General features: G+C 43.6%; 2 protein-coding genes across 3 annotated transcripts in view; one reads left to right on the top strand and one right to left on the bottom strand.

Moving 5' to 3' along the window:
- Positions 1 to 2,529, bottom strand: part of IFT122 (intraflagellar transport 122) — a 56,037-nt gene extending 53,508 nt beyond the window's left edge. For both annotated transcript variants that reach the window (XM_037523272.2, XM_037523282.2), the window contains exon 1: positions 2,383 to 2,529. In XM_037523272.2, coding sequence (XP_037379169.1) covers positions 2,383 to 2,423 — 41 coding nt within the window. In that variant the 5' untranslated portion in view covers positions 2,424 to 2,529. The remainder of the gene's footprint in view (positions 1 to 2,382) is intronic.
- Positions 2,530 to 2,892: 363 nt separating this feature from the next.
- MBD4 (methyl-CpG binding domain 4, DNA glycosylase) lies at positions 2,893 to 12,358 on the top strand (the record flags this gene model as incomplete). Its single annotated transcript, XM_037501542.2, has 6 exons — positions 2,893 to 2,989; positions 8,024 to 8,098; positions 8,175 to 8,309; positions 8,882 to 9,031; positions 9,525 to 9,628; positions 10,470 to 12,358. Coding segments are annotated over 6 exons (639 nt in total), but the record flags the coding sequence as incomplete, so codon positions are not given.
- Positions 12,359 to 12,727: the final 369 nt, after the last annotated feature.

The following is a 12,727-nucleotide window of genomic DNA, read 5'->3' as shown; positions in this document are numbered from 1 at the left end:
GGGGTAAGAGAGGGTAAATAGGGCCACCTAGTAAAATGCATGATTTAAAGTAGGGCATCATCCCAGGTTTATGAGAAGTGGAGTGACAGGATCACAGCAGCAGGACCCAAAAACAAGAATCTCTGCTGCTACGTGAAGGTTAGACCAGAAGCACAGGAGCAGACAGGAGACCACGGCTGGCTCAGGTGTGGAGGGCTGACCTTGCCGCCTGGGGTTTTTGAGTTTTCTACTATCTCTGGCAGTTTTTTTATTTTTTTGTCTCACGCTGGGATCTGAGGCATATAATGTCACTTCGCTAAGTCTCTGTTTCATCATGTATAAACGGGGATTGTAGATCTAGAGAACCCTTCCAGTCCCCATTCTAGCATATACTCTGGTAATACACACTGTTTCAAACTGTAATGGGCCACAAATCAAACAACCAATCTTAATTCACCACCCATTCACCTATTCATTCACTCATGGATACACCTGTTCTTCAAATAGGCACAACTACTGACTGGAATTGGTTTTGTAATAACTTGGTAATGAACAAGACACAGCCCTTGCTCTTAAAGGGTTCACAGACTTCTGAAATAAGCAGATTCACCAAAAAAACTCTTCAATTAGATAGACTCTTAAGTACCACGAGAGCGGAATGAATGAAATTCTATGCCAGGGGTTGAAAACTGGATGCAAATCAGACTGTATTTGGCTAGCAAATGTCTTGTTTGGCCCACATGGCATTTTGTTATTTTTAGATTAGATGCCAACATTTTGAAATTAGGGCATTTCACATAAAAACCCAGATTCTTAGCTTCTGGTGAAAACAGGAATATCTGAGGCACATGAGGCCAAATTCCTACTTGGTAGTAATTGGCAGGAATTGAGCAGCAGCTGCCCCTTTCCAAGGAGAGCATGAGCTCTCCAGTTTGCCACACTCCTTGCCATTCCCTATTATCTCACACATCAAAGCCAAATTTCACTTGCCAACTTGTGCTGTGGGGACTTTTATAATAAGAATTAAAAGGAAATTTTTTTTCACTCAAAACTCTATTAAAAGCAGAAGTTATAATAGCAGAGTTACATGTTTCCCAAAAAAGTGGGGTACAGAAGATTACTCCTAGGGAAACAGACAAGTCCTTGTGTTTAAGATGCAAATGAACATTTCCCTTTTATGTTGCCTGTCTGACTCCTGCAGGCATTTGAGTTTGCAGCTTTTGTAACAAGGGGAAAAATTTAACATTGTGGCTAAGAGCCTTCTTGGCTTTGGAATGAAGAAGCCAGCTCCTTTACTTACTGTGTGACCTTGGCAAATCATATAACCTCTCTGTGCTTCAGTTTCCTCAGTAAAATAGAGGTATAGTACCTGCCTTAATGGGCTATTGTGGGGCTACAATGAGACAAAAAAAAGGTGAAGTTTTTAGCCACTGTCTGCACGTAATAAGTGTTATCTATTGCTTGGGCAGAGTACAAAAGAGAGAGCAACCATCTCCAAAGGCAGCCTTAAAGGATTTCAAGGTGAGATGAGGAGAGGAGTCACGCTTTCCACAGAAATGCCTAAGAAAAGACAGACTGGCAAGTGTTCTGTCCCAGGGGCAAAAATAGAGACTTCACAAGGAAGCAGAAAAGATCATCTAGGAAGATTCTGAAAGTCAGGCTGAGGAGAACCACCCAAAAGTCAGTATTTCCCAAAAGGTATTATTCCGTGATGGATTTAGATGATAAAAACTGCAATCAAATAACTTCCAGGCATAAGGCGAAGAAGTCATTCCCTTTCAATTCTGTCAAACCAGCTACTTGCGCCCAGGAGAGCGTCGTGTTTGGAGTCCTTCATCTCAAGCACCTCTGACCATATCTGCTAAATCTCCAGATCTCAGACTGCAGACAAGGCTTGGTGTGGGAGCAAAGCTCCCGAGCCACAGTACCTAGGGCAACTTACTAACCATGTTTCTCCCTACTTTAAATTTACAGTTGCCTTAAATTGGCAGCTGATTTCCATAACTGGAGTAATAAAGTTTCCTTGTAAAATGTAAAATCAAGGTAAGCGGCAATAAGCGGGGCAATTTAAAGAAAGGAAAACTTCGAGTAAGCAGAGCAGGGGCAAAACCTGTGGAGTTTGGGCAACACTGTCGGGGGCGTAAAATGAGCCCAGGATGATTCTGAGCGGGGGAGGTAAAGACCCGGCTGCAAGTGCGCGTAAATCCGCACCGCCGCGCGCGTGGCCCATCTCTTTGCCCCTCTCTCCGGGCCTCAGTTTCCCCGCTCGCGAGGGAGCCTTCAGCGTCCTCAGCCCAGGCCGCAGGCCCGTTGCCCTTGGCAACCACCGAGGTGGCCGCAATGGCTCCCGCCAGCCAGGCCGGGCTCGGCCCCCCGCTCCTCCCGGACGGCCCGGCGCCTCACCACTGCTCCGCTTTATCTCTCCACGTCAACACGGCCCTCATCGCGGCTGCCCTCACGCCTCGGGCCCCTCCTCCCGGCCTCAGCAACCGGCTCCGTTTCCAAGTCTCTCAGGCTACCTGTGCGTCCCCTGGCAACGCACATGCGCAGTGAGCCACGCGCGCGCGCGCGCGCGCGCATGAGAGGCCCCAGTGCGCATGCCTGAAACGCTGAGCTAGGGAAGGAGCAAATCCGAGCCCGCCTGGAAGCCTCGAAGCGTCTGCGCGATAAGGGTGCGCCGATTGGTCGGAAATGATGGGGAGGCGGGACGTCTTCTTGGCGAGGGATTTGATTGGCCGATCTGTGGCACCGGCGAGGGGGCGGGAAGTGTTCTGCAGCGGGGTCAGACTCACCCCCTACAGCTTTGGGGTTCGGCCCGGCGCCGTGAGCTAAAGGGGTTTTCACATTTTACTGTACTCCAGGGCGTCGCACCCTTTCGGCCCGTTGCTGTATCCGGAGCCAGCGTGACGGGCACGACTGGGATGGAGAGTGCCAGCCTGGGGGACTGCGGGGGCCCCCCCTCGGCCACCTCCCGCGAGCGCCGAGCCCCGGATCTGCCGCCTGACCTCTGGCAAGTTATCCCTCTTCGCGCCCAGCTTCCCCACCTGCGCCGTGGGAGCGGTGGGGTAGGAGGTGGATGGGCCTTTCTAACCTGGGTTGGACAGAGACCTGGAGACCCACAGGGTTAACTGCGAGGGCTGGAGCTCTGTTCTCCTCCGATGGTGTCACCTCTGGGCGCCCCCGACTCTGGTACCCGCAATGTCGAGGGGCCTGGGAGGCTTTGTGGTGCAAGGGGAGATGTGCTTGAGTTGGAGGAAAACCTTGGGAGAGAGAACATCTTACTGTATTGAGCATTTGTGTATGTGCAATTTGAGGCTGATGATTTAGCAGCATCCCCCCCAAAGTTAATCCTCAGAGCTACCAGGGAAGAGTTATTACCTCCTTTTTACAGCTGGAGAAACGAGACTTTTGAGAGATTAAGTCATTTGCTCTTGGACACACAGCTAGTAAATGGCAGAGAGGGAATTTCAAGCCAGTCTGTTGACTTCAAAGTTTGTGTTGTTTTTACCAGGTTTCAGTTTCCTTATCTCCAAAATTGTGAATAATGTTTTCCAGATCCCCTCAATTGAACTAACCCCCTAATGAGTTAAAAAAAAAAAAAAAAAAAACCTTGATTCTAATTCCAGTCACTAGCTCTTGCTTAGTTTCCCCATTTGTAGAAAAGAAATTGGTTTAGATATCTCTACCGACCCATCTAACTTGTAAAATGTGATTTAATAGTTAGGATACATTCTACTGAAGTTTCTCAGTAATAGAACGAGGAGAGAAGTATTAGACCAAGATTCAGTAGCCTTAGGCTATGGTATCAGCTCTACAAGCAAGTTGATCTTCCTGTCACTCAGTTTTATCAATGAAGAGAGTAGTCCTTATTTTTCCTACTTCACCAGGTTATCATGTGGATCAAGAGTGAAAGAGAGTTGAAAATTCTGTATCAGAAATTATTTACCTTTTTTGAGGTAATCAAAGTGAATACACTTTCCCCCAGGAAAATGCACATCTATGTAAATGTTTACCTTACTTATTTGGGGAATAGGAGGGTATTTCACAGATTCCTTTAAGTTGTGTGGATGCCAGCTCTTAACTCATGTTCTAAAACTTATGCCATCACCAAAAAGGTTTATTCTAGCCCTATTCAATGATAGAAACAAGAAAGATTTCTAGCCAATAGCTTGAGCTTTTCACTTAGCAGAGACCACCAACCCTTTTTAACCCATGTTGGAGGAGACAGGATGCTTTGGAAGGCTGAGAAGATATTCCCGTGGCCAAAGACTGGCCCATCCTGAGCTGAAGTCTATCTGATTCTCATCCCATCATGGATCAAAATTGAATAAGCCAAGGAAAAGAAGTTGAGTTAATCATTGATTGTACTTTGGTTTTCCAGTGAGGAAGATGTTGCCGTGGTATCAGAACAAGTTGGAGATGAGCAAATGTTAGTAAAAAGCAGCAGTGAGGGTAAATCCCTGCCTCAAGAACCCCTTGCTCATGCTCAGTGTGGTGGTCCTGCGGTCACAGAGCTTCCCAAATCTGTCCCATGTGGATGGGAAAGAATTGTGAAGCAGCGGCAGTCTGGGAAAACAGCAGGAAAATACGATGTGTATTTTATCAGGTGAGCCTGCAAAGTGGTAAAGACATTATAGACAAATAATTTTATCTAATCAGGTAAGGGGAAAGCATAGCAGGAAGCTTAGCCTTTTTCTACCTCTACCATAAAATTGTTACAGATTCTATTTCTTCTATGTCATTAGTTAGTTATATCAAATGATTTGGACATAAGGACATACATTTTCTCATACTGTGAGTAGTTAATGGTAAGCTGCACTTAGTTTAGATATAACTAAGTTATTTTATAGTAGTATGGAAGAAACTAAAAGTTTTGTCACTTTTTAAAACTTTAAATGACAAATGTTCATGGCAGCATTTGGAACTTACTATTAAAAATTGGAAATGTGGTTCATTTCTTTTTAAAAGTCACTTTTATTTACTAATACTGTTTTCTTTAATGTCATTTTCTAGCCCTCAAGGAGTGAAATTCAGATCCAAAAGTTCACTTGCTAATTATCTTCACAAAAGTGGAGAGACTTCTCTTAAGCTAGAAGATTTTGATTTTACTGTACTTTCTAAAAGGCACTTCAAGTCAAGATATAAGGACTGCAGTGGGGCAGCTCTCACATCCCAACCACAAACAGATAGTAGGAATTCAAGCTGGAACCTCAGGACACGAAGCAGGTGGAAAAAAGATATGTTTCCTTTGCCAGGTGGTGGTTTGGAATTGCAAGATAGCAGAGAACTCTCTAGCTTGACTTCCATTCATGTGCTTTTGAAAGATGGTGAGGGTGTTAATGGTGTGGACCCCAAAAAGGTTACAAAGTCCAAAAGAAAGGTGACTGTTTTGAAAGGAATTCAAACTAAGAAAACTAAAACCAGGTGCCGGAACAGTCTTCCAGATTCAGCCCCAACAGACAGAAAAAGAGAATCTGCGTGTAATAAAGCAGAGGCTGAAAGTGAGCCTGCCATACGAGAAAGTCAACTTGACGGAACTGTGAGCATCGCTAGCGCCGGGCCAAGCAAAGACACCCTCAGTGGGACCAGTGAGTGGGTGCGCCGGAAGAAAGAGAAATCACTGGGTTCAGGATCCAGTTTTCATTCTGAACAAACAACTTCTGGCACCATAAACAAATTATGTTCAACCGAAGAAGCAAAACAGAACGAGAAGTGTGAAGATACCTTTTTAGAACCTGAGGAAATAAGAACAAAAGTAGAAACTGGGGAAGGGAAGGGACATTTGCATGTTGATGATTTCACACGCGACACTGAAACGGGCAACAGCTGCTCAGAGGTGGACAGAGACTGTCCCTCTGTGAATCTGTCTCAAGGTATTCAGTGTATTAAAGTGCTGTTAAACATCTGATGGTAGTTTATACTCCTGGATACTGTATTTCATGCCTATACCAGTTTGGAGGTAGGAATAGAAGGAAGATCCATTCTACCACTTGATCCAAACTCATGTTCAGGCCCTTTCCTCTGGCAGAGAGGGTATCAGCAGGTGACTGCCTTGATGCCCCCAACTGAGGATCGCTGTACCGTTAACAGCTACCACCATCACTTCCGGTGCAGCAGCTGGGACTCACCTTACCTTTCCCTTCCCAGCCAGTAACCTTAAGACTTTAGGGGAAATGAAAGGCTTTATACTTGAAGAGGTTTGGGGAAGACACTTTGTGTACATCACCCCATAAATGGGTCAAAAAGGGTCTTCTTTTCACGGTCATCCTGTTACTTATTACTGATGTATGACTTCCAACTTAATTTTGTATATATCATAATCATTTTTATCTCCTGTTATAATGCAGTGCTTCTCTAAAATACTTTGGCGCTCTCAATAATTCAAAACTGTAATCACATAGTTCATCTATTATTTGTAATATGCTCTTAATACAGAGTGTAGAGCTTAGCAGTATGCCTTTATAATACCTCAGTGAATAAGAGATAAAAAGGAGACCTTTTGAGCAGTCCTGTATTAGTTATTCATTATGCCATTATAGTATAATGAATAACTCCTTTAAGGAAGAATAGTAATTTGTACTTAAAGTCCTGTGGGGAGACAGCCTGGACCAATTGGTGAAGCAGTGTTTAGACTTGAGTCCTGCTCTCAGTCCACTCATCACTTTGTCTTGCTGTGCCTTTAACAGAAGATGGTCATATGCACCTAGGAATTATACACGCATGTTTCGAGTCTTCTAGCTTTTGAAGGTTTCATAAAGCCTTGAGGCTTATATAGGTTTCTTGCTAGTATAAAGGGCAACTTCAGTATTAAACACATCCTTCTGTACCACAACGGAAGTATTCTATTCATCCTATACAGAAAGCATCCTAGTTCTCTGCCAAAGGTGACCTTCCCGCCTGTTGATAGATTGTCCAGTGGAACAGTAAAGACCTTCCCACTGGCTTCCTTAGAATTGCCAAGTCAAGTGAGTTTAGTCTCCTAGTAATAAAGGAGGTTAATTATTTATAGGAACTCAAGAAAAGTGATCAAGTAGCTAATAAAAACATTTCCCTTTGTTCTAACTCTTTCAACTAGGTTTTACTTATGTGAACTAGAATAGCTAAAAACATCAGGCTGGTTATCTGGGGACTTGGATAGTTGGTCTAGTCTATAGTCAATACCACTATCATTTTGAGATAAATGTTTAAGTCTTAGTTTCATCATCTGTATAATGGAGGAAATAACACCCTGTTCTTCACATCAAGAATAGTAAAGTAAAATGGGAAGTGAAAACAACCTCATACTATACAAATTCAGAGCATTATTAACTGACATTGCAAGAGGGTATGGCTAAAGACAGTATTAAATGTGATTGTAGAAATTTGGGGAACCTGATAACTCAGGTCAAATAGTCTGTTAAATTAACTGAGCTTCCCAGTAGAGTGTGGTCTCAGATTCTGTTTTGTCTAAATCCCTTTCTGTAAGCGTGAGGAAGTGCTCACTGCAGAAATTTTGGAAAATATAGAAAAAGAATTACAATTTTGGTATCTTTTTTTTTTTTTTAATTAAACTGAGATCACATGTTGAATACTGCTGGTTTCACTTAAAAGTTCATTACATGGAAAATCATGATTATAATCTCAAAACATTTTAGTGACCAGGTGTACAACTATTTTAAAATGTTTCATATTCCAATTTTTAAGACCATGGACTCTGAATGTAAGTCATAGGGAACAAATGTAACAGAATGGCAAAGGCGTGAACTCAGGAGGCAGGAAGACTGAATTTGAATTTCAGTTTTGACACTAGCTGTGTGACTTTGGGCAAGTTAGCCTCTTGGTATCTCAATTTCTCAACCTGTAAAGTGGAGATAAAATAGTACCCAGCTCATAGGTCATCAGTAAGATTAAATTGGTTAATTTTTGTAAAATGCTTAGCTTCATGCCTGGCACCTACTAAATGCTTCATAGTAATAGTGTATTTTTACTGTTATTATTTGCAACCTGAATATTTCTTTAGACTAAACCACAGATTTTATAAACAGTGTTCACTCTTCCTTTTCAGAAGATACCATCCCACGGACACAAATAGAAAAAAGGAAAACAAGCCTGTATTTTTCCGGCAGATATAACAAAGAAGGTATCCTTTTCCAAATCAGAAAATCCAATTTGAAGTCTGTTTCAGGTGTTCAACTCTGATCCGGGTGTTTGTTTAGCTCTTAGCCCACCGAGACGCAAAGCCTTCAAGAAGTGGACCCCTCCTCGTTCGCCTTTTAACCTCGTCCAAGAAACCCTATTTCACGACCCATGGAAGCTCCTCATTGCGACTATATTTCTCAATCGGACCTCAGGTTTGTGGGTTCTTTCCATCTTTATCTTGGTAGGAACTGTGATGAGAGTAAGCACCGAGTTGATGAGGAGGCCTGGGTTCAGGTTTGATGTGGAGTCTAGGTGACCTCCCAAAGGGGAAGTAAGGCTTCCCCTTGAGCCCTCAAACTCAGCACAAGGAGCAGATTCTCATTTATCTTGTACTTCTAAATTACTTTTGCTCATCCATAAATATCAGTTACTTGACATTCTTCCACCCGCTGTCCTGTGTAAGGCCTTTCTCGTTGGATGCTGGCTCTAATGTCATCGGCACCTGATGTCCTGGGTGTGTTTATATGGATTGTCTAGCGATCTATGAATTAAAGATGAGTATCATACAAGGCCAGGTTTCAACATACTTTGAACTGTTACCAAATAGATTAATGGTGTTGGTTTTTGATCTTGAAAGCGGCTGCTCCTTCAGGTAATGACCACTTGTGGTTTAAAAAGAAGAAGAAACAAAAAACTCTACATGAGATTTCTAGACGAAGAAATACCAAACCCTAAAACCAGTATGTATGGAAACTTGAATCACACAGTTATCTTTGCTTCCCAGGAAAAATGGCAATCCCTGTGCTTTGGGAGTTTCTGGAGAAGTATCCTTCAGCTGAGGTAGCCAGAACTGCAGACTGGAGAGAGGTGTCACAACTTCTTAAACCAATCGGTCTCTACGACCTTCGTGCAAAAACCATTATCAAGTTCTCAGGTACTTTCTCATACATGCCAAGGAAAAAACATAAACCGAGCTACTTAAGAAAGCCACACCTTAAACTTTAATGTTCCAGATGCTACATTAATAGAGGTCATTGAGCTCAAGCACTGAAGGCATTGAAAATACAGACCTATTGCCCAAACCACAGTCTTTCACTGATGTGGGCAGTAAATCCTTGCCCAGGACTGGGTCAGCCCATTTGGACAGAATCGGAGGAAGAAGACAGTGAAGCAGAAAACCCATTTGACCTCGAGGACATTACTGCTGTCTAGTTAGCACAGCACAGAATAATACTGATTAGTAAGTGCGGTGAGAGGTGCAGACAGAGGTGAGTGGGAATCCAGAAGAAAGAGCAGTCACAAGTGGGCTTGTTAGGAAAGGGTTCCTCCTCGCCCTTCCTGCTTCTCTCCACCCAGTCCCCCATTGCCATACATTTGGGGAACATGTTTCCTAGACGCTGACCTGAGATGTGGCTGTTTTTTCTCAGATGAATATCTGACAAAGCAGTGGAGGTACCCGATCGAGCTTCACGGAATTGGCAAATATGGCAATGACTCTTACCGAATCTTTTGCGTCAATGAGTGGAAGCAGGTAAGGCCCACTCCCAGCCAGACCACCTCCAGCTGATTTCTTCTCTGAGCTCAAAGAAACCCTGCAAAAAGCTGTTTCTTGGACATAGGTGCCATTACCGTCACAACCAATTTTGTGTCCTGCTTGAGGGGCAGCAGGCACGGGGCACTCCCAGGTGTCTTGGTGTGGCCTCTGCTGGACCTCTGGTGCTCTGTCACTCTAGCCTGTTGCTGATATTCTCTCTCACATGTGGTCTCTAAGCCAGTGTGCTTTTCCGCCTATCACCGTCATAGTTGCCTTCACAAGTACACCACCTGAGGAAAGGCATGTTTGGGCTTGGGATGTGACTTTGGGGTTTTTCCTAGTGGTCTCAGGTGACTTTTCTGTACTGGGGCCTTCCAGGCTGTTGAGTATCTGGGTGGTGGCCTGGAGCTGGTGGACACTGCCAGGTGGCCTGGTCCACTGGTCTCTTTGTAACTCACCCCAAAGCATTAGCCAGTGGGTCTGACCAAGCCTCTTCCCCTGTACCACTTACTGTGAACTGAGCTCTCCACTTGACTCTCAGGGTCTGTGACCTCCTTCTGGAGAGTAGAGTGTTAATACTTGAGCATACCTTGAGTCCTGGTGAACAGCCCTACTAAATCAGTAAGGATTTTGTAAAGTGTAAGGGATTACCTTAACGTAACTTATAGGTTTAAATATCTGTGAATCTCACTTGGTTAAAGGTAATTTCCAGGTATGGGATCGTAATATACTGTTCTTCCACGTAATATACTGTTGTTTTTTAAAAACCCCATCTGAAAAATGTGTCTCTGACTCTGACATAAGGCCTCTGTCTCCTAATGTGCTTTATTTTTTCCAGGTGCACCCTGAAGACCATAAGTTAAACAAATACCACGACTGGCTTTGGGAAAATCATGAAAAATTAAGTCTGTCTTAGCACCCTTTGACATTTTCAAACTGATTTTTTTAGACATTGCTGTGCACTTTGATTCTTAAGAGCTCCCTTAAGCACAGGCGTGTAGATGTTAATCAGCCCAACAAGAAAACTAATTCTGTCTTCCTAATGCTCATGCCACTGACAGAGCTTTGCTACTGAACATGCCAGAACACATTTTGAGGTTTTTTAATAAATTGTGATTTAACAACAATCCTAAAAATGCATGTGACTTTTCCCATAATCAAATGTGATTTTAAAGTGGAAATAACTTTTCTGAATGATCAATAATACAAATTTCTGTAAACCTGGTGTAAGGAAAAGTTAGCCTTTGTTCTTATCCTATAAAAATGCTATTATACAATTGTCATATTAAAAAGGTACAAAAGAGTTTGTAGCCAAACATGTAGAGAAGACTTCGTGTTGGGCAGCTGATTATAAAAATATGTTTATTTGAAAAAGCTAATCCCCAAAGAAATATAAGGGTTTTTTTGGTCACCCCAAGATCTGTTGGCTTGGAGGTGGCTTCTGGGAATTGGAGACTTGACCCCCACAGCCTTTGATGGCCTGGTGTGACTATCTGCCTGCAAATCTGCTTCAGAAATTCACACATTTTACTTTGATCCCTTTGTGAAAACTGGAGCATTTATCCATCTCTTCCTGCTGCAAGGCAGGACCTTTAAAGATGTGGCTATTTTTAAGATATGATATAATGTTATAATCCAAATTCTGAAGCATTTTCCTTAGAAAATACTCACCAAACAAAAGAAAATCCTTAAGCAGTCTCAATTACCAATCACCATTTTAAGATATACTTTGAAAAATTAAATTGATCAAATACATGAAGAATAAATTGTCAAGGAACCATCAGTGGCGTGTGGACAGAAGCAGGACAGTGTGCGCTGCAGGCCTCCCTGGTGGTTTTCACTACAGAGAGTGAGTTTCCATTTTTAGGAAGGAATGGATTTTAGCCTGACACCGAGGCAAACATCTCCCTCATAACTCCCTGTCACACTTTAACAGATGTCAAAGGAGCAGTCACCAAGTGCAAAGCCATGCTGGAGAGGGCACAGCTGAGAAGAGAGAAGGGCACACAATGAAAGGAAACAAGAGGAGTAAGGTCTGGGGACAAGATGAGCAGACGCCGCAAGTTAAAGAGGGCCTCTGAGGCTCTGGGCTAGAGCTGGGGTTAGGGTAAGGCCAGCTTGCCCAGCTCAGGCCAGCAGGGTGGCTGGGTGCTGTGAAATCATCCCCAGCATCACTTCTCCACAGAAGTGTGGGAGGGGAGGTTGCCTGACCTTTGTACCATGTTCCTCATCTCTTTAGAATAGGGCTGTGGTGCCCACATCACACAATTATGATGATTATTAAATTCACACATGTAGATGTTTAAATGGCTTGTGAACATGCTACGTCAGTGTGGCCCTAGGGATGTGGGACTGACTCAGGACGCAGTTGACAGGGTCATAAGATAGTGCATTTCAATACATACGGTACCTTCCACAGAGTAAGAACTCAAGTGTGGGTTTTTAAAACTTTGTATTGCAAGGGGCCTCCCTGGTGGTGCAAAGGGTTAAGATGCAACCTATGAAGCTATCCGCAGTCTCTGCAGCACGAGTTTGATCCCCTGGCTGGCCAGGGAGCTACCCACATGGCTCAGCAGACCTCTCCTGTCTCGCCCGCTGCTCTCCTCAGCAGTGTACTTAAGTCAATCTGCCTGTTCTGTTCCCCATTCTGTCTCTGGTGAATCCTCTCACTCCCCCACACCTCTAGCCTATACCCCAACTCTTGTATGCATAAATAAATAAATCTTTAAAAAAAAAAAAAGCTTTACTGTTAAAAAAATGAAACAAAACAAAAAAAAAAAATCTTTGTATTGCAAGGGGCCTCCCTGGTGGCACAAGGGATTAAATCTCAGCACTATGAAGCAATCTGCAGCCACTGCAGCAAGAGTTCGATCCCCGGCCAGGGAGCTAACCCAAATGGCGCAGCAGACCTCTCCTGTCTCGCTCGCTGTTCCCCTCAGCAGTGTATTTCAGTCACTCCTCCTGTTCTGTTTCCCACGGTCTCTGGTGAATCCTCTCACCCTCCACAACTCTGGCCTGTACCCCAGTTCTTGTATACATAAATAAATAAATCTTAAAAAAAAACCCAAAACACTCTGCATTGAGGCAAAATTCCCA

This window comes from Talpa occidentalis, unplaced genomic scaffold (genome assembly GCF_014898055.3).
Source record: "Talpa occidentalis isolate TD23 unplaced genomic scaffold, MPIMG_talOcc4v2.1 talOcc4.10, whole genome shotgun sequence".
Taxonomy (NCBI): domain Eukaryota; kingdom Metazoa; phylum Chordata; class Mammalia; order Eulipotyphla; family Talpidae; genus Talpa; species Talpa occidentalis.
This window is presented reverse-complemented; position numbering and strand designations above follow the sequence as displayed.